Genomic DNA, 22,446 nt, shown 5'->3' with positions numbered 1-22,446 from the left:
TGCAATTTTCACTCCACATCCTCAGAAGCACACTTTTTAAGCAGGACCCGAAACATGGACTTCACAGCCTCAAAACAGGTATAAGTTGTCAAAAAAAAATTGTATGCGGAGGACCTGTATGGACTCTCACATGTAAATGCCTCAGCTAAATCTGAATTGAGAAGTTGCAAATATTGCATTCTCTTGCTCTCAAGTGCAGTGTTGCTTTGAAATAAAATGAAAGAAACATGTCTAGGCTACTAAATAGCTTAGCTATAATTGCTATAGCTATAACTGGCCAAAAAGATAAGTCTGTGAAGGTGAAAACTTACCTAAAGGATCTTTCACCATCTAGTGGACAGTCTTAAGACCTCAGTCAACCAGTTCACTCATTCAGACTATTCTGCACCCAGCACCTGTGAATCAGATGAATTTACATCCACACATAACATACTCAGTATCCCAAAAGCAATATGCAGTTATAGAAGTTGTAATCTTTTGTGAATAAGATGGATACCTGCTTAAAAATGTTCTGATTATTAGGCTCTCTCAAAGTCAGTATGGCTCGCGTGTGATATTTCAAGTCTTCTGAAGCCATTTGATGGATTCATGTGGGTAAAAAGACCAAGTTATGGACCTTATTCACAGCAGTGCCATCTTTGATTTTAGAGGGAATGAAACTGAGGCTGTAAGGGATAGATTAGAGTCTCTTCAGTGGGTTGTACTGTCATTTAATGCGTTTTGGATTGTTGTGCTGACAAAACACAGCAAAAAATATATATATAAATACGTTTCAAGAGAGCTGTGAAAAATTGCAAGTGATCTAATAGCTTTATACAGCTTTTTAAAGTGGATGCCATTGGAAACACGGTAAGTCCCTCACAGCCTCGCTTTCACACCTATGAAGGTGCTGCTCTAAATAAGGTCTAATATTCAGAGATAATTTTCACCTCAGGCGAGGCATGTTGTTATGGCGTCAGTGTAGCCTAAGTTACGTCAACGCGCCATTTCTGGACCCAAACTTGATGCCAGCTTCGGTTTGTGGGAAAAATCATCAGTGAAAATTAGCTTCATTTTTGTCTGTTCCTCACTCAAAAGTACACTTGAAATACAACGCTTACGTCATATTGACTACTTAAAAAAAAAAAGTATGGTGCTAAAATTTTGGTGTCATTGACGGACGATGTCACTATGAGGAAGGGTTAGCTGCTAACAGGTTTGAAACTAAATGACGGTGAGTATATATATATATATATATATATATATATATATATATATATATATATATATATATATATATATATATTGTGGACTATCTGGATAGGCTAAATGTTCTGATTAAATTTTAAATGAAATATTGTCTAATATGACCAAATGCAGTGCTGTATAAACTTAAATTTCTATAATCGTTAAGGTGATGATACACAGGGCAACTTTTTGAGCAATGTTGCTGTTAAGGGGCAACCAGATGTGAGAAAGCGTCCACGACCGATATAAATTATCCAGATAGAACTGTATTGGCCATTTTAAATGGGAAAGTGCCCAAGCAACAATAGCTTGGTGAGACTGCCCAGCAACGTTGCTCAAAAAGTTGCCCTGTGTATCATCATCGCCTTTAGGTTAGTTACCTTTGGGATATATGGGATATGTCTGGTGCTCGGTAGTCTCGCGTAGCCATACCTTCAGACCATGTTTCAGACTTGACTCTCAGCCAACGGTCCGTGGGCGTGACGAGGCTGATGAGACTGGAGAAATGGCGCGCTTTTCTTGTAGCTGATGCTATTTTTTACAGTCTATGAGCTGATGTCACGCGCGGTTATTTCGTATGGCACCTGTAGTGGTCGCTTTCGATACAATATTTATCATGAATGCCCATATATAGACACATCTGCAGATTATTGCATTTAATTGGCCTGTGATACGTTTAACCGCCCTATTTTTTGTTGATTTCATCTGGTTCTGATTTGGGCTGATTTATAGATACTTAAAGGGAGAGTTCACCAAAAAAGTGAAAATTCTGTCATAATTTATTCACTCTTATATTGTTCCAAACCTGTATGAGTTTCTTTCTTCTGTTGAACACAAAAGAAGATGTTTTGAAGAATGTTGGTAATTTTTTTTCCCATACTATGGAAGTCAATGGCTACCGTCAACTGTCTGGTAACCAACATTCTTCAAAATATCTTCTTTTGAAGAAACTCATACAGGTTTGGAACAACATAACGGTGAGTAAATGATGACAGAATTTTCATTTTTGGGTGAACTGACCCTAATAGTGGCATACACTTTTGCACTTTCGATAAAACTGCTGTGCACAACACGTCACACGGCTCAAGGACATATAAAAGCTGTTCGCTCACAAGGACGCAAGTTCTAGTCCGACTAGGACATGTCCCAATTGCTCACCCCCTTTCCTGTCTAAAATCCACTATCCTAAAAATAAAGAAAAAGGGCTCAATAAAAAAAAAAAGCTAAATGTAGTGGGAAACCACTGACACAACCCCATTTGTGACATTATTCTGAATTCATTGTATCAGTAAAATAAGTATAGAATAGAGAAATAATATATAATTGTGTATTTACCAAAAGTGGGGAATTTTCAAGGAGGTTATCTAGATTTAGCAACTAGAGATCATCTAATTTAGCGATGAGTCTGAACAGGAAGCAGGGTATTATTTTTATGTGAGAAAATAAAGCATCAAGAGCAAAATCCTATGTGGTTTATTAATAAGTAACAGGAATATGTTGTGTTCTCATCTAAAATCTTACTGACCACAGTAAACAGACTGCTTACCCCAGCTGTCAGGTGCATTACACATCCTAAAGTTCATACTTCACTCATAATAAACAGATTTTAACAAAGACACCATGACATGGAAACCAAATGATGGTGACTCTTTTAGAACAACAACCATGAGTGACAAACTTTAAAATCACACATACATTTGAAGTGAATGTTACATTAATTTTTCAGCTATTTATTTTTATTATTTGAGGGCATCGGGGTTATAATTCCAACATGTTCTGTTAGGAAATGAATTATTAAAATGTAGTCTAAAAAAGTATACAGTCACATATATATATACATATGTGTGCGAGTGCATAAAAGTATAGTTATGTATATATATATATATATATATATATATATATATATATATATATATGACAAAAACCAGGGGAATTTTTTTTTACTTTTATAATTTATATTTGGAATCAAAGTAGTAACTGTGCACCTGGGAAGAATTTCCTTCTATCAAATTGTGTAAAATTTGCAAGGTCATAAGTATGGAAATATATAATGGTCCCATGCTCTGATCATAGCGCATACAACTTCATTTTCACTCAAAATACAATCGACTTAGCACTAGTGCTCCCAGGTAATATAGGCTGAAAACAAGCTCAAAATAGTCAAATGCAATTAAATTAAAAAAAGCCCAAAACAAATAAATACATGGGTTAATATAAAGGTGTAACTGAGGAGTTAAAATAAGATTGCCTTGCTGATTGTAATGACAACTAAATCATTCCTTAACGTGCGCGCTCAAAGAGTGAAACCGGCACATCCAATCTTGACATGAGCGTGGGGGGGACAGTCACGACATCACATGAGAAAGGCAGTAATGATACAGTGATATGTTTACACTCATTGTACTGCAAACAAAACACACATTATTACAGTTCCCTGTTTATTGCACAAGGGACAGAAATGTTCGTTTAAAAGCATAACAAATAATGGCAACAAAATAGAAGATTACAGTCACTATAACAAGTGTTCATTAGGAGTCCTGCCATTCCTGACTCCATGTCCAATAGCCTCTGGGGAATAGAGGGGTTGAAACAAGAAATCCTAAAACTGGGAGTTCTAAAACTAATGTTTTCAGTTACAAGTGTTAATATAAATAAAATGCATACTACAGTGATCTTTTATAAAAGTTTTCCTGTAAATAATACAGTCAGAGGTACAATACAATACAAGGTAAAACCAAATGCCATTACAAGCCTATCAATATACATTTTTCCCCCTTTCGCACTTCTCTTTTTTTTTCTTAGCACAACCTATCGCTTCTATACACTAGCAAGTTAGTTGCAGTTTTAAAATATGGGTTCTGAGTAACATCATAAAATTAAAGGGAGAACGAACGAATGATGCCACTAAGAAATGAACCCAATAAGCGCAATGCTGTCATCAGCTGAATAATAATGTTTGAAGCTCATCTTCGTGCTGCAAGGAACACGCAAGTTAAAAAGTTAAAGCATCAACAGAAAGGGGGAGGAATACAAAAAAAACGTTGACAGTCCTATACAACACAGAAATGTGTTGCCTAAATTAACTGAAGACGTTTCAATTACGCTCTATACACTGTTAAACATAGTTACTTCTACTTGTTAAACATACAAGTTGCTCGACATGTCTCAGAATTCATCAGACAGTCAACATGTTTTCTTTGTATTGTCTAGGATTGTTTATCGTGAATGCTTTGAAGGCGGTCATCAAAGCGGTAACTGGGCATGGGATGAAATGTATGTTTTTCATATGCTCGTTTCTTGTGACATTACCTGGACCGTGGGGATGCGCATCCATTTTTAACCTAATGTGGCTACAGTTTAACCTTCCCATTGTGACATCACACAAACAATACTGACGTAACAGTACCATGGTGGGAAATGTGCTGTTTTATACACAACATGTATGGAAATTTCTCATCCGAAAGCAATTCGTTTTCAAGAATCAAAACAAGACGCCAGCTAGTTCTTCAAAAGGCTGGTATCAGAAATGAAGCCAGTGGCCCTCAATGTCCCCCACCCCAAAAGGGAACTATGAAAATGCAAATAAGGTCACCTGTGGTGTTTAGGGTGAGGGTAAGGGTGGGGAAAATGTCACTATGACCTAAAACTAACAGTCAATGTTTAATCCACTGTTTCGGGGTACATGCAGGGACAGTTCGGTTAACCTAAACAACAACCTGTTCAACAAAAGCCTCACAGCCACACCTCAAGCACTAGAGATGAAGATGGGTGAGTGAGAAGGGGGGTTTTGGCACCTCCAAAAGCCTTGGCATGGATATCCATAACAAACTGCAAGTTCTGCTTCCCAAATAGAACCCACTATAAAAAGGGCCCAGAGGGCATACCTAAAAAGCTGCTGGTACCCATGTTCAGACCAGTAGGAGGAGCCGAATTGTTCCAGTGGACCTTTTGATGGTGCCTTAAGTTGGATTTGCTTGAGAAGCGCTTATCACACTGTTGACATGAGAAAGGCTTCTCCTTGGTGTGGATGCGGCGGTGACAGATGAGCTGGGTGGAGACACGGAAGGCCTTGCCGCAATCCGGGCACTGGTAACGCTTGGGTTCTGTGTGGATGCGTCTGTGGTTTTTGAGTGCCATCAGGTTGGAGAATTCCTTCTGACAGGAGTTGCAGAAATAGGTGCCCATCTTGTGGCTGTTCTTGTGATTCAGAAGTGAGCTGGCGTGCCGATAACCACGGCCGCACTGATCACAGACATGCGACTTACACCCCGCCTCATTACGACTCTGCTGTAACTGCTTTTGTTGTTGCCCAGATGAGCTGCTGCTACTGGGGCCATGGTGGGAAGGGTTAAGCTTTGGGAGCCCATTAGGATCCAATCGCTGGGCCTGCATCAGTGTAAGGTCAAGTCCAGAGCCCCAACCCAAATTAGAGCCACTGGACGAAACCCCTGGCTGTTGCGATGTTTTTGGGGGACGGCCATGTTGCATTTCCAAGTGGAGCCGGAAGCTAGCCTGGGTAGGGAAGCTCCGCTGGCACAGAGTGCAGGCAAACTCCCGCTCCTTTTGGTGCACACGGCGGTGATTTTGTAACTGGGAAGAGACGCGGAAAGCCTTTCCACATTCTGGACAGCGGTGCCGTCGAGTTTCAGAATGAATGCGACGGTGATTCTTGAGTGCGAGCAGGTTAGAGTAGGTCTTGAGGCACACAGCGCAGTGGTAGATGCCGACGGTGTGGGTGTTTTTGTGATTAAGGAGTGAGCTGGCATGCCGGTAAGAACGGCCACACTGGTCACAACTGTGAAGACAGAGACAGAGGAGAGAAAAAATAAATCTCAACTGCTCACTGTTCTTTTAATCCCTCTATAGTTAGTAACCTAGATTAGTCTGAAAGTAACCTGACGGTATGTTGTTGACTTTTATGATAACAGCATTGATGGATAGACAAGTACAGGTATATGATCTTGAATCCAGCTGCCAAAACTCAAAAAACTGTCTCAGCTTGCACAGGGTGACTTGAATAGCATTGCCTATTAAAGAAGTTAATAAATTGAATATGAATGATAAAAGTATCAACCACTTGTGTTTAGTGTTAATATGAAGTCAGTAGTATAATAATATATATATATATATATATATATATATATATATATATATATATATATATATATATATATATATAATTTATGGTGGTAATATACAAATTGTAGTTGAGCCTATAGGGCAAACCTAGTCCTCACAAATACATTATAAAAATGTACTGCAAGCCACTGTTTGTTTTCAAACTCAAAGTATTTACTCATATTTTGGTAAATATGTTACCAAGTATAGAATGAGTACACACAGAAAGTCTTTCTAATGCTTTCAAAACTGTACAGCAAATAAGGTTTTGGGATTTGGACCTGAATTCTGGTTGGATTCTAGCATAACAAAAGTGTGGTGAACTTGTTTCCCAAGCACATGTGGTAAGAGAGCATGGTATCTTTTTTTTGTGACTTCTCTATAAATTTTTGTTCTGATCATTTATGTCATTTGTTAGTATGGAAGTTCTGTGTTAGTATGTTGACACATTTTTTTAAAAAGTTTCTTCCTTTTTTCCTTTTATTGTCTCTACAGCAAATGAAACCAATTTTTATGTTTCACCACAATAGCAAACAAAGCTATATTTATAGTACTTAAGAAACGTTTAATAAATGGACGGTTTGCTGAGTGCTGTTGGACCTAGATCAGTATTTATTCCTGGAAGCACTACAACTAACATAAGATGGTCAGTATGAATTATTATGGCAACTGAATGCTCAAATGGTAACAACAGTAAACTATACCATACATTCTAGAACAGTGGTTCTCAAAGTGAGGTACGGCTCCCTCTAGTGGAATGCAGAGTAATCACTGAATTGCGCACGTATGATCAAACCGGTGTGATCAGTCTTGGCTGGTCCCTGGTGAGTACGATTACACTGGTTTTACATTTACATTTATTCATTTAGCTGACGCTTTTATCCAAAGCGACTTACAATTGCTATATTTCAGAGGTCGCACGCCTCTGGAGCAACTAGGGGTTAAGTGTCTTGCTCAGGGACACATTGGTGTCTCACAGTGGATTCGAACCCGGGTCTCTCACACCATAGGCATGTGTCTTATCCACTGCGCCATCACCACGTGTCTTATCCACTGCGCCATCACCAGACCACCCACTGGTGTGAGTAGATTGGTCAGTGCATCACGTGATCAACTGCTAAATTCAAATGTGTTTTTGCAGTTGACTGGGAATGAGCCAGAGACGGACGCGCTCAGCGCTAGGGCTGCACGATATTGGTAAAAAATGACATTGCGATATTTTATTTTTCTGCGATATATATTGCGATTTAAAAACTATTTCACCAGATGACTTGAATAGCTCTATTTGGAAAGAATGAATCATTCTAGAATGACTAGGGTGGTTTTGTCATGGAGTAAATCTAAATGTAAAGTGTTTCCGATTTGTTATGTCTCTTGAGTTCAGTGTAGGACATATCGGTTGTTTTAACTATTCATTAAAGTGAATCGGTTAAAAGTAGTCATTAGTTTGCGAATCGGACGTGTCATTAACGGACCACGGCACATGTTGTGTGATCCCAATTCACAACCAGCGGTAGTTAAGAAAAAAAAACTTTGGTCTTCCGACCTTTTACCATCGTGTGTCCTCAAAGATAATCAGTCAACTCAATTCATTAATATGCGCGAGGGAGGGAGAGAGAGCAAGACAGTTTGAAGACGGTGAGAGTGCGCGCGCGCGACCGGGGCTTTTCACCCTCTCTGCTCGTTCGTTTTCTGTTAAACAAGCGCTGCAGTCAGTCATCTACATCACTCATCTAAATCACTCACCGGTCAAATAAGGCTTTGGCGGGACAAAAATACGCTTTAGTAAGAGTGACAAAACAGCACGCAAGTTCCAGTCTTCTTGCGCTTGATGTTTAAACTGACAGGACTTGCAAATTGATAAATTCTCACTCTATGATGATGTCACAAGGATTATGGGTCATCGAGCTGCTGGCCCGTAGCCTACTGATCATGAATCACGGATCAACTACGATCCCTATACTTGACATCGCACATCCTGCGATGTGACTATCGTAGATGCGCACATCGCGATATCGATGCTAAAACGATACATCGTGCAGCCCTACTCAGCGCTGTCATGCATCACAACTATTCAGTGTTTTCAACCACATGTTTATTTTAGGTTTCAGACATTTAAATTCACATTACAATACATTTAGAATTTGTAAAATACACACCGATGTCTATGGAAGCGGCAATAATAATAATTTCCATTATAATTAGACGACAAGTTTTATTCATATCACATAGGCCTACACATTGTGTAAGTAACTTTAAAGTTAACTCTATTCTTCTCCCAGTTCACCGGCCACTTACTTTCCTGTATTTCGGGAGAAGTGGATGAATTCACGTGTTGTAAATCCAACAGATCCGATTCTCTGAACAGTGGCACAAACTAACATGGCGGCACATATAGCTCAACTAACGCGATCGTTATAAAGGTGTTTAAACAAAACACTTCCACTTGCACATATTTGACAATCGGAAAATCAGATTCCATATTTCGGAAATTCATGCCATAGCTAACAAATTTGTGAATATTTTGACAAAAAAAGGAAATAAAAGGAGATCAGTCATTCAGCGGTATTGTGGCTGTGGTGTCAATTGACAAGCAATGACGCGTCACCATGGAAACAATAAAGTGATAAGTTCTAAATAATGGTCGCCTTGAAAAACTCACGGGGGTCAGTCAGAATATTTTAAATGTACATGTAAAAAGGTTAAATATGAATACACAGCCTGTGTTAATTTTTTTTATTAAAGGGTAACTAAACCCCTGGTCAGAGCCTGACTCCACCCACTGGCAATATTTGAAAAATGCTGGAAAAGTGGGCAGAGCCCAGCGGAGGGGGCCGTGCACCTGAGACGCATCTCTTTGTACGGAACCTGCCTACATCACCTGCAACCGCTACGTCACGAACCACCGCAAACACCAATAGGAAAATTCAACTGCAGTAGCCACCGTTCAACCTGAAGAGGGCAGCACTCAAGACGTTTTTACACCATATATTGTAGAATTAAAACACTTTATACACAAATGTCAAAAAAGTTACTCGAATCAATGAACAGCACTAATAAAGCCTCATTCTTACAGATCATTAACTAAAAAAAGTTGGTTTAGGGTTTAGTTACACTTTAAGTACAGTACTTTTTTTTACTTAATATTTTAAGTACAGTGGCGTTTTTATTTCACTTTTATGTGCAATACATTTTAATTTAATAATTTTTTTATTTTATTTACCTGTATGTAAGCTGTACAGTGCAGTGTTAATATTCAAACTATGTTTTTAAAAATTTTAGGTGGCTGACAATAATAAATATTCTTATTAGAAATAAAACTGCCTCATTTTTGAGCTGTGCATAACTGTAGCTGAATAGTTAGGCCTACTACGCTACTGTATTTTCATATTGGTCATTATGGTGGTACTTGTAGATCCAAATATTTTCTGAGGTGGTACTTGGTGTAAAAAGTTTGAGAACCACTGTTCTAGAATATTATCAATAAGATCAACTAGGAAGGAGGGAATAAATGATTTGGGTATATTTAGTACAATACACAAACATCTACCTAGTAAGTACATCAAAATGTACCTATTATATCAAGACATCCTAACAATCTAGTACATATTGCTAACTGAAAGCAAAGGGGGGGTAACTTATCTGGTCTCCACTAATCATACTGTCCAAACTTCAGAAAAATCCGAATTCCGGCACGCGTATGGTCCCGAGGAAGCCGGATTGGAGATCATATACCTGTAATAGACATGTAGAAACCTGTGATCTTTACTAGTTCACTTCAAAAAACACGAACAACAGACGTAAACTCACGTGAACCGGTATTCCTCTCCCTCTCTTGTGCTTGAAGTGTCCTTCCTCACGCCCTCCTTGCCTACCTGGTTGTCCCCGCAGCGGTGTCTGGCCAGCCCAGAACGACCCTGGAAGCTCTTCCCGCAGGTGGGGCAGCCAAAACGGGTGTGGCCTTCCTCGTGGACTCTCTGGTGGTTCCGAAGAAAGCGGGCCAGCCTGAAAGCCTTGCCACAGGTTGTGCAGATATGCCTCTTCTTCTGTGTGTGGATACGCATGTGGTTGCGCAGGGCCATATAGTTGGAGTACGGCTTGTCACAATATGAGCAGCTGAAGTTGCCAATTTTGTGTGTGTTTTTGTGGTTGAGCAGACTGCTAGCATGCTTGTAAGAGCAGCCACAAAGGTCACAGCTAAAAGGGCGTTCTTCACGCTCTGGAGATCCCAGATCACTCGTCTCCATGCTCATATTAGAGCTGTTGAGGGAGGCAGAGGAAGAAGGAAGCTGGGAACTGCAGTTATGCGAGGCCAGATCTGTGGTTGTAGTAAAGACTTGAGAGCACCCATCGCATTCATATTCGGTTGGAGGAGCAGCAGTTTGCACGCTGGGACCAGGAATGGGAACAGGAAGATCTTTGCAGAGCTGGTTGCCGGTGTGCGTTTCAAGCTGCCTCTGGTTCCTGAAACCCCTACCACAGTCAGAGCAGGTATATTTTTTCAGAGCGAAATGCATTCGGAGGTGGTTCTTCATTGCCAGTCGATTTGGATAAGTGGAGTTGCACACGTTGCAGTGGTATTCACCAATCTTATGTAGGTTCTTATGATTGGCCAGACTGCCAGCATGACGGTAAGTACGTCCGCACTGATCGCAAGCAAAGGGGCGGCGGCCGCTTCCATCATCCACTTGCTGGGCCCTAGCCCCCGCATACGGTTTCTTGAAATCTTGAGGTTGTCCATAATTGGTGTTCACAGGAGGATTCTGAATTTTGGGATCTCCCATCCTCATAGCTTGATGCTGCGATGGGCCTCCCTCATAGCGGACACCATTTGGGTGAGACATGCTTTGAACACGTTGGTCTCGATCTCCAGTCTTCGCTCTGTGCTCTTCGTGCAGCCGTAAATGATTTATCAACTGCTTTTGAATCTTGAAGGCTTTCCCACACTCCTCACACTTGTGCCTGTGAACAGACAAAACAAACAAAAACAAAAGATAAGAAAGCAGTGTTAAAATGCATTTTTTTTTAAAGAAACAGAAAGAGGGAAGATCCCCTTACAAATACAAAGATGACTACACAATGCTCAAATGGGGTACAGACATTATGAAATTCAGACTGAACTGCGTGTATGTGTGTACATCAGTATGAGTTATGTTTGTTGCCCTGGGAAAATCACCAAAGCACACTGCCTTGACACAAAATTTCATTAAAATCTATTCATTCAGTGATGACCTGGGTAATCACATGAGTGGGGAACTCATGATAATACATAAGTATTCAAAGTATGCAAAGAGAACTAAACAGTTAGAGTATAATAGGGCACATGCAATGCTGGCTAACCTCTTTAAGTCAAAATGAGTCCTCTGGTGGTTCTTGAGAGCCAGTAGGTTGTAGTAGCGTTTTTGGCAGACAAGGCAGCGGAAGACCCCAGTCTTGTGAGATTTCTTATGGTTGAGCAGGGAGCAGGGGTGTCTGTAACCCCTTCCACACTGGTCGCACCTGTGGGGCCGATCATCAGAGCCTGGCATCTGCTGAGGGTTTGCAGGGCCTCCGCTGCCACTGGTACCAGCACCACCCGTCATCCCTTTAGCTCCATTCATACCCTTGTTCAATGCCCCCACTCTCGCCTTGCCTGGACACAGGTGAGTGATCAGCTGATGACGATCTGCAAAGAACATGCCACAGTCAACGCAAATGTGGTTCCTTCCATCCATTTTGCCATTAGAATTAGAGCTAGTTCCTCCCAAGCCCTGGGTAGATCCATCTGCCCGGGGAGGTCCATGGACTAGCTGATGGTTAATTAAGTCCTGCTTTCTGCTGAAGCTCTGTCCACATGTGCTACAGATCAAAAGACTGGTTGTATTACCCTCTTGTCGCCTCCTCCACTCCTGCTCACCAATTGGAGAGAGGGCAGAGGAGGGTCCTGCCCCTTGGTTAACCCCATGGCTTCGTAAGTGGCTACGAAGTGCCCTTAGGCTGGCATAATGGTTTCCACAGACTGTGCACTGATAAACCTCTCCATCATCATCTTTGTTATCCATTCTCTTACTGTTGCCCTGGGAGTTGTCTTGAGGACCTCCAAACGGCACCTGGTTGTGACCACGTCTCTGACGAGTACTTTCTTTGAGGTTGCCACTGCCTGGCAGGGAGGCACCACCAGCACTATGAAAGCTTATGTTACTCAAGTAACCATTGGTCATACCGCTTTGGTTGACTCTATCTGGTTGACGGTGGTTTTGTGGAAGAGGTGAGTGACCAGAACTGCTTTGAGCGAGAGAGCCATCAAATCGGTCATGGAATTCCAGTGAATCCAGGCCACTGTTATGGGAACCATCTGGGACAAAGTGTGCTGCATCACCAAGATTACCAGGCAGTGAAATTGGGGTTGCTGCACCACTCTCCTGATCCTGAGAATGTACAAAGCCTTGTTGAGAATCTAGCCCTGTGAGTGGCTCAGAGGAAAGCCAATCTCCCTCTGTACCCATCGATTGTGAATTTGGCCGGGTTTTGTGACTACGGAGGTGACTTTGAAGGGCTGCTAAGTGTGGATACTGCTTACAGCAAACAGTGCACTGATATTGACCAGTTTGATGAGAGCGTTTATGATTAACTAGACTCCCAGCATGTCGATAGCTTTTCCCGCACTCTTGGCACTTAAATTTGCGTTCAGCATCATCAATTGTAGACTGTGCCTGAGACCTTGTCCCACCATTGGATGATGATATTGATGGTTGAGAGTTTGAAGCCAGTCCATTAGAATTTAACATAGCAGGACCATCTTGAGCATGGCTTGTGGTATGAGGGTCGTGGGTAAGATAGTGAATTTTGAGACTCTCTAAGTCAGGATGTCCCGCTCCACAATATGCACAGGTATATATGGGATTATTAACAGGAGGGCCTAGCATTGGGTCATAACGCTTGTCGGGCAATGGAGGCAGTGGAAGAGGGTCACCTAGAGCAGGTGTGTAAGGATTTACAGCTGGGGACCGAACAGAACTAAGATTATGAGGCACTATCCCAGGGAAACTACGTGTTAGCCCCAACGAAGATGATGCAGCATTATGTAACATAAGGTGCTCTTGAAAGTCATTCTTATTAGGCAAAACCACTTGACAAAGATGGCAAAAGCTGGGTACCATGTCATCATTCTGGGTTCCAAGGGGACGAGGTTCAGATTGTGCTTCAGGCACAAGAGTCCCCATGGACATTCCAAGGGGCTTAAATTTTGAATGAGTGCGTTCGTGAGCATTGAGGGCTGCAAGATTATTGAACTGTTTGTAACAGACATTGCACTTATACATGCCCTCTTGATGAGACTTCTTATGGTTAACCAAGCTGCCATGATGACGATATGTCCTTTCACATTGGTCACATTTAAATGGTCTGTCCCAGGCATCGTCAGATCCTGGAGATTTCAGTTTGTCATGGTCATGGCCAGGCATTATTCCACTGTTGTTTATGTGACTCCTGAAAGCTGCTTCAGACAGATCTTGTGCTAGATTATAGTCCCTCTCTTCATCAACATTGTCATCATTCTCCTCTTCTGCTTGGGCACTTGGAGACAGGGTGTGGATGCGGAGGTGGTTTTTTAAAGCCACTGCATTGGGCAACGTTCTGGTGCAGACCGGGCACTGGAAGGAGCCCATCTCATGAGTTTTTTTGTGAGAAGCCAAGCTACTGGCATGCTTAAAAATGCGTCCACACTGCTCGCATTCAAATCTGCCATTCTCTTCTTGATGGTAGTGTGCTTTCATGTGCTCCAGTAGGCTAGGTGTACTTGGGCAAATGATGTCGCATTCTTTGCAAGGGAAACCCTTGGCACGATTCATATCATGCATAGCCATGATGAGAAAATTGAAATGGAAGGGGGAAATGTCCACATAAAATGATCCTCGAACAAAGAAGAAAAGGGGGCAATGTGTGATGTTCAGCTCTCTGCTTCTGTAGTATCAGCCATTTTACCTGGGTGACAGATATTCTCTCCAATCAGCCTTTCAATTCCACTCGATCACAGCAGTTCAGAGAGGGTCTGGACAGTTGTGGGGCATCAGAGGAAAGCTGAGAAGATACAAAAAGAAACATTATTTTAATTTAACACTGTAATTACATTCACTATTTTAATATATGTAGTGTTCAAAAATACACTTAAATGACAGAATTATTTTATAAATTTAAATGCTAGTTTAAAACATCTTAAAATCAAATGCTTAGCAACCAAAACAGGTTATAAAAGCTGTTCATTAAGGGTAACCAAGAGCCTTTGACAAAGACATTCACTGTGATAGGCATGTGGCCACATTACGTGATATTAGCATTGACACATTTGATCTCATATTTCGGTCATATATGACAGAAACACAGGTTCAAAATAGCTGAAATAAGCCAGCTTTGTGTACGAGCACATCACTCCTTTGATGTCAACAGTACTGATAAATCACAGCTACAGAAACCATTATAAGCAAAACTTTGTCAACAGTAAGCAAATTACCAGTACATTTAATAAATATAAACTGAATTCAAAATAGGTTGTCAGTAGTATATAGTGTAGGTAGGCTAAAGTTCAGTCTAATTGTCAGGCTAATCCATAATTTTACCAAAACCAGGTTTAACTTATTTTACTCAAGAATGAAGACATTATGGGCCAGATTTACTATAAGTCAGTCGGTCTGTCCCATGTACCACATTCATGTTCAGATTCATAACTATAGACAATATACTCTTGACTAATTTTATGGCATAACGGTTGGTTTATGAGGAAATCTTTTTAATTTAAAGCCACATATGTGATGGTATTGGCAGCACATCAGTTCCAAGATTAAGACTGACCAAGAATTTTTAAGATTCTTGACCAAGGCTCACCACTGCTTTAAGATTTTCATCACTAAAGCAAGTGAAATTTGGTTACTTGTGCTCCCACCTAAATACAAAACCAGTTTAAAACAAATATAACTTTGGTAGCTGGGAGTTCAATAAAAGGGTTCAGTGTGTTCGGTGTCAGTACAGCATTAGGTCACTTTTGTATTCATGATAAAACTTAAATCTCACAGTATTTATTATTCAAATGGAATTTGCTCCAAGAGAACTAAATAAAATGCATGACCACAAATTCACTTCAATTAGACCCCACAGGGGAACAATTCATCTTACCACACAACTGGAATGAAAGAAACAGTGTTCCTTTACCCCACACAATGGCCATTAAAAAAAATGGAACACTAGAAATTTCAACTGGATTATTTTCCTGCCTCTCTCAAACCTACTGTACGGCATTATTTCGCTATCAATACAATAACTTCAATAGAGTCACCTCAACAATAACCCCATGTTCAGACAATGTGTGACTGATATCAAAACCTTTCAATGTGAAGTGATTTGGCAAAAATATAGGGCCCAGTAAGACAAAAACAGTCTTTTTTTTACACTGCAACTAGGTTTGAAGAATAATTTGAAATAGTAGTATAGTTCAATAATTAAATCTGCGAATGGGTCAGTTTCAGTGCAGCTCTAAATGAGCCAATATTTTAAGTCACCAAGTTTGTTGGAAAAATGTGACATATTATATATGCATCCTTGGCTGCAGCTATCGATTCTTTTTGTAATCGATTAATCTAGCACTTAATCGATCGATTAATCGAGTAATCGGATATTTTTTTTGTGTGTGTTTTATTAACAGAATAGTTATATTAAACTTGTGTCTATTGCAGTTAAAGCTGTTATAAGTTACTATAAGTTATATAATATGCAAGTTATAAAGCTATCTCATATGTGAATTTTTCTTTAAAATGTTATAATATAACCACTCTAAGCATATTTGTGTAATCTGGTAGTTTAACGCTGAAGAAGAGCTGTAACGTGACTTGTTGTTGAACACGCAGTAAAAGCTGACGCATTTTTTGTTCCGTGCGTTTTAATTGAAAAATGAGTACTCCGAATCTTTATTAAAAACCAACAGGCTGGGGACTTAAATTTTTTGTTGTTGTCTGTATTTGGCAGACGTGAAATACAAACAAGGTCTCGCAAAGACTGCAATACAATATTTGTTCCTCCATCACGTCCCGGTGTGTGCAGTACATGGTGAAATTATTGTTGCGCGTGGCTACATAAAAGTTTAAGCATATTTGATGCATTGCTGCAATTGGTCTGACTGGCGTGTGTGTGTGTGTGTGTGTGTGTGTGTGTGTGTGTGTGTGTGTGTGTGTGTGTGTGTGTGTGTGTGTGTGTGTGTGTGTGTGTGTGTGTGTGTGTGTGTGTGTGTGTGTGTGTGTGTGTGTGTGAAGGGGTTCTTTTTTTAGGCTATACTCTTGCAATTGAACGTGATAGTTACGTTTACTACTTAAACATGTCATCAAAGCTAAAAATCATATCTAGTCAAACCGCATCACGACATCGCTACAAATACAGTATGGGATTAAAATCAGCGAACATCAATAGGCTTAGACTACGTTACCTTGTTTCAGCGAGTTAAGTGTATTAAGTGTGTAATGACCCCACACTTTAGACAATTTCTGCCGATTATTTACATATTTATTCTCCGCCATCGCGCCAACTATTTCTTCTTGAACAGGTCCGTGTGAATAAACGGTCCGTGTGAAACAATCGAATCGAGTTTTTGCCTCGAGGAATTTTTGTAATCGAGTAACTCGAGGAATCGTTTCAGCCCTAAATGCATCTTACATAGTTATCTGTCATTTCAAATTAATAGCTCATAAATCCCATTTAAGATACTAACTATAACTATAATCAAAACTATTCATTCATCAGGTAAGTCCAGTATCAAAAAATGTATTACTTTAATATATTGTGGGAAAAATAATGAAATATACTGAAGAAACAATGTTTCTTAAAGGCTTATCTAAATAGCTGAGGTGAGAATAACATGCATATTTTTACATTTAACAAAAAGTTTTTTATAATCTCAAATGTTAATGCAGTTTACAGAAACAACACAAAGCATTTTTATTGATTGATATTTTGAATAACAGAAATTACAGCAATGTACCACATCCAAAGGTCTTTACTAGAAATATCTAACTATATAAACTGTTGTGACCAAATTAACAGATACTGTAGTTTCAACTGTTTCTTATATTTTGTGCTACAAGTTGCAATACAGATTCTATGAAGTGTTTATTATGTGATCATCACTCATGCATAGCACAGTCTGCTGTATGTGGAATGAGTCTAGAGTCATCTCACAGCATCTGTGATCTCAGTTAGGATGGCACACCCTTAGGGTATATAACCTGACCAGTGGTCTCTGATTCAAGACCATCTGGATGCTTAAGCGCCATCAACGCTGTCAAAATCCATACTGCAAAATGCCATATGGGTCCAGCTTTGCAGAATAAAATGAATATAATACTATACAAATACACATTTGTAGGTCAATCAGTGCATAAGTGTTTCTTGAACCTATTGGTAATATCATGGTACATATATGTGGTACTGAATGTTTCACAATATGATATTTAACTGGAACTTTAAAAGGCTTGGTAATCGAAATTCCAATTCTGGAACAAGATAGGCTACTTGTAATAAAATTTAAGTTCTGCTTATCGATTCCTGTGTGCTCATTTTTATTTATTTATAATACATTTTTCAAGCACAAGACAACGTGAAAGAGAGCCTAATTCGGCACTTGTGCGGTTTTCTTTTATTTAGTGCTGAATTGAGTTCTTGTACACGTTTTCTTGTGCTCGAACGCAAAAATACAAAACATTATGTCAAAATATCTTCATTAACACAGTCAGTTTTGTCTTAAAGGGACATTGTGTAGGAATTTCTCCCATCTAGCGGTGAAATTGTATTTTGCATTCAAACGAAATAAAGCCTCGCTTATTCAAATGCGTTTTGCATCTACGGTAGCTGTTATGTACCAAAAAGCTATGACAGGATGTATTCTAATAGCACTTCGTTGAGTTTTCCTTCGGGTGAACAGGTTTGTTATTTCAAACAAACTGCAACTTGACACAACGAACAAACGAATGTTACAGTATGAATAATAACAGTGCAATGCAGCCTTTTAAACTTGCCGGGGCAGTGAAGCGCCTCTCACTGCTCTGCTCCTCCGGTTCTGCTGCTTTCAGTCACGTGACGCTGGCTCTGAACGAAAACGCGCTGTGGAAATGCGTTGGCCTAGTACTTTTTGACCCTCTCTGCTATTATAGTATTTCAAGATGACGGAACGATATGGAAGCTTCCATGGACCTACCCGTCACATGTATATAAATATAATAAATTCTACGTTTACGAGGATAAGTCAGATAATTGGCAGAGGTATTTGTACACAATTGAGGACATATTTATGAATAAAAATATTGATTTTAGATAATAAAATACCTAAAAAACTACACATTGTCACTTTAAGCGAACGTAAACAGTTGAGTAAGAAAAAGCTTGTCTAACAGTATATTGGATCCTGAATGAGGTCTTAAAGTGAAAGAAAGAAAGAAAATCACTCACTGATCTTGACTGAATAACTTTTGAAACTTGAATAAGGATCCACTAAGGGACACTTAATATTCAACAATATTATTGATTTGACTGCATTGACAACATTGTATGAGAACTGAACTGTTTTCTTCAGAAAGAGCTGTTCACTGCTTTCTACACAGCTGCTGTAGATAAATGAACTAAATAATTAAATATTTTTTTTACAACGGAAATTAATTAACACTGAACTTACTTGACAATGACTATTTTCTTCTAAAGCTGCTGTACAGCTAAAACAACCTTTGTTGCATTATTTTCCAGTTATCACTGTAAAGCTGCTTTGAAACAATCTGTATTGTAAAAAGCGCTATATAAATAAAGGTGACTTGACTTGTATTTCTTTGTGCTATTGCTAACTAGTTTTTTCTTTATTACTGTTTACTTGTCTTTAATAATGTTTGAAATATATATTAATTTGTTGTTTTTGCTGTAGTATTTTTGTTAAAACCATAGGAAAATGTTGTGTTTTTTTTTTTTTTTCAACAAAGCTGTAACAAAATGTTTTGCCAAAAGACACAGAATAAATGTGTTTGATAAATGTTTGACAATGTTTTTACCTTACTGGAATCAAAACTGGGAGTCAATAAGAATCGGAACCAATGGACAGTATCGGAACTGCAAAAATTCAAACGACTTTCAACCCTAAATTTTAACTACATAATTATCATTGTACATACCCAAAAAACATGGCATTATTATGGTAACATGTCCAAAGAAACATGGAAATATATATATATATTAGTGAAATAACCATCTAAATCAATAACTCGCATGTATACACAATGATAAAGAGTTTTAAATGAATAATGAATCATTCAGACCATTTTGTGGTTTGCCAAAAAGAAAGAAATTGCCTCACAAATCAAATATCACAGTGGCTTCCCAGAAAGTTGGAATGTGCACCCATATATATTAGATGTGCAGAACAAAACTCTAAAAATGAGTTTAAAAAAATTCACAGGCCTGGAAAATACTATTGGCTGATAGCCATGGGAATTCTGTGGACATTCCCATTGTTTCACTTTTTTATGAAAACTAAAGACTATATAGAGGCTTTGTGAGGAGTAAAACTGGGTGCATAAAAACACTAATGTTCATTCATAACAATTTGGCTATTATTTCTCCTCTAATCTAATTATGAAATGTTATATGAGCACCCAAAATATTAGAGCAGCATATAGCCTAATATTGTTGACATTTTTTATACATTGTATTTAGTCATTACCTAACTAGAATATTCACTAATATAACATTTCCATGATATTTAAGATTTAATAATTTCCATTACTTTTCCAGCCGTGGAAAACGAGTACTCTTGTGAAAATGAAAGATAAAAATAGAATAGAATACAGTGGCAAAACGCATGGGTACATACCGCGTACATAAAAACACACAATCATTTGTAGCAACTTATCCATTATTTTTCCCTTAATCTAATATCAACTGAGCCCCCAAAACCTTGTTCCAGATGAAAAATGTTATTCATTATAATTTTTATTTCCAAATGGCGCAGCTCACAAAGAAACAAACGGGATGGGCCTAACACGTATGTGGATCCCCCCAATAAAAACTGAATAAAAATATTTTTCGTTAACAAGAACAAAGCCTGGTTTTTATATAAAATGGTAGCGGTTAACGCTTCGCTATGACCTTGGCCTGACGCTCCCACACCCGCTTTTTATCCGGACAAAAGCAGATACCCGACATTCCTTGTCACTTTCCCTCCCCAGACTCACCACATTAGACGTCAAAAGCCCCGAATTAAGACAGAAATTACCGTATATCCATTTAGGCTCAATACACGTGCATTTCTGTAGACAAATACTTGTGTGTATCGTTGTGAGGGAGACCAAAATTTACATCCCGACCCGTATGTTTTTCACAAGATGCGCGTCGCCGTGTGCAAATATTAGCTGGTGGGCTATAGCAGCTAGATCGACAGTGAGGGGAGGGGAAAAACGATGATTATCGAAGCGTCAAACGCTTTGGACCAAATATTCGTGCATATATTTAGTCTATATAGTGTGTGGATTCGAATGCGCGAAAAAACATCCAGCGCTCTTACGCGATCGCATCGATTATTTTAATGTGTCTTTCTGTCTGACATCGACAACCCCCCCCCGCAGCTAACGCGCTAGCCTCCCCTCATGATACGAGAGCGAAAGAAGAGCGGTGCAGTGCAGTCTCGTAAAAAATAGCCGTATTGATTTCGTAAATTTAAAGTATTAGTCGTGTAGATAAAATCATACTCGTATGGATTTGACTGAATCGATACACGCCAGACATATACTGTGAAATGGTTTCTGATTTTAGCAGTAAGGTCAGTGCTAATCGGCTAACAGCCTAGCGACACAAAGATCCGGAGGCTCGCGAGCTCTGATTCAATGAATGTGGCCATTGTGTGCAATTAAACAAACACCTTCAAGCTGCAACTACTTACCCGACTTACAGACGTGCCCAATGATCAGGGATGGGTTTTTTTGCTCTTTTTGATTGCGCAGAGGATAAATGGCATGTTCAGTCGATCGCCATTATTATTTTAACTCTTTTTTTTCTTCAGCGGGCGGCTCCACCGTGTTTTTCTCGGTGTATTTCAGCACTTCCTGCTGCGGGTTGAATGGAGATGGCGAGCTGCGGACGTGCTCCACAGCGTCACTCTGCGCTCATTCTTCGTGTGTTTGCGTTGGAAGTAAACATTTTCCAATGTACCGTGGACCAAAATTTTTGACTAAAATCACCCAGCAGATGTTTTCGTAAAGCTATTTAGGTAGCTCACACACAGTGTCCTGCAACTATTTTGTGAAATACCACGAAACAAAAAGTACTACCATGTTTTATCACATAGCTACAGAATGACAGGTCCATGGTATTTTTTTAATAACCATGGTATAGTAGACTGGGACTAGTTGTCACCATAGACATCATCTATGGTTGTCACAAGGAATGTATTTCATTTGGCTAAGTTTTCGGTCAAAAATCAAGTAGGCCTACACAAATACTTGTTTCCTTTGGAATAGTTTGTATGTTTTAAACACCAAATGAAACCTTAAAATAAAGTATTTTTTGTAAATTCTCTAGGGGGTTTCAGGGACTGACGGTCTAAACTGTAAAAAAAAAAGATTAAAATAAATAAGTAAATAAATTAGATTAAAATAAATTAATTAATTAAAATATGATTACAAATATTAGCTTTTACCATAATCTATTAAATAGACTAAATAAATTAATAAAATGTATTATTAATAGCCTATATATTTTTAAAAAGATAAAAATAAATAAAACATTTAATAGTAGCCTTCATTACTATAGTGAACAGAAGAATATAATGTGTGTGTGTGTGTGTGTGTGTGTGTGTGTGTGTGTGTGTGTGTGTGTGTGTGTGTGTGTGTGTGTGTGTGTGTGTGTGTGTGTGTGTGTGTGTTTATAAAAGATAGATGCCTTTTAAATTTTAGGATGGGGTCCCTCACATGAGGATGATCATAATTTGGGTTTCTTTGGCATCTAAAATATTCCAAACCCCTGCTGCTCTGAACAATATTTTTTCTATAGCTGCTGTGTACACAATTGAAACCACACTGACCAATTTAGTTTCAACTGCCACGTTTTAAA

At 39.1% G+C, this 22,446-nt stretch overlaps 1 protein-coding gene across 5 annotated transcripts; it reads right to left on the bottom strand.

Annotated features, from left to right (window-relative positions):
* Nucleotides 1-3,651: 3,651 nt before the first annotated feature.
* On the bottom strand, nucleotides 3,652-21,511 carry LOC143701580 (zinc finger protein 646). Of its 5 annotated transcripts, none has more exons than XM_077194974.1 (5): nucleotides 21,278-21,511; nucleotides 11,686-14,403; nucleotides 10,156-11,307; nucleotides 9,984-10,080; nucleotides 3,652-6,022 (listed from the first exon to the last, which is right to left on the bottom strand). In XM_077194974.1, the coding sequence occupies exons 2-4, from the start codon at nucleotides 14,187-14,189 to the stop codon at nucleotides 10,002-10,004; spliced, it is 3,735 nt and encodes a 1,244-aa protein (XP_077051089.1). In that variant the 5' UTR covers nucleotides 14,190-14,403; nucleotides 21,278-21,511; the 3' UTR covers nucleotides 3,652-6,022; nucleotides 9,984-10,001. The 5 variants fall into 5 exon arrangements, with proteins under 5 accessions (XP_077051089.1, XP_077051088.1, XP_077051090.1 ...); XM_077194973.1 differs by having other exon boundaries at nucleotides 3,652-6,024; nucleotides 9,988-10,080; nucleotides 21,278-21,498; XM_077194975.1 differs by lacking the exon at nucleotides 21,278-21,511 and adding an exon at nucleotides 20,615-20,747.
* Nucleotides 21,512-22,446: the final 935 nt, after the last annotated feature.

The sequence above is a fragment of the Siphateles boraxobius genome, unplaced genomic scaffold (genome assembly GCF_051911475.1).
Source record: "Siphateles boraxobius isolate OS27281-9 unplaced genomic scaffold, OSU_SipBor_1 33, whole genome shotgun sequence".
Classification (NCBI taxonomy): domain Eukaryota; kingdom Metazoa; phylum Chordata; class Actinopteri; order Cypriniformes; family Leuciscidae; genus Siphateles; species Siphateles boraxobius.
The sequence above is the reverse complement of the archived record's forward strand: the minus strand, read 5'-3'. Positions and strand labels throughout refer to the sequence as shown.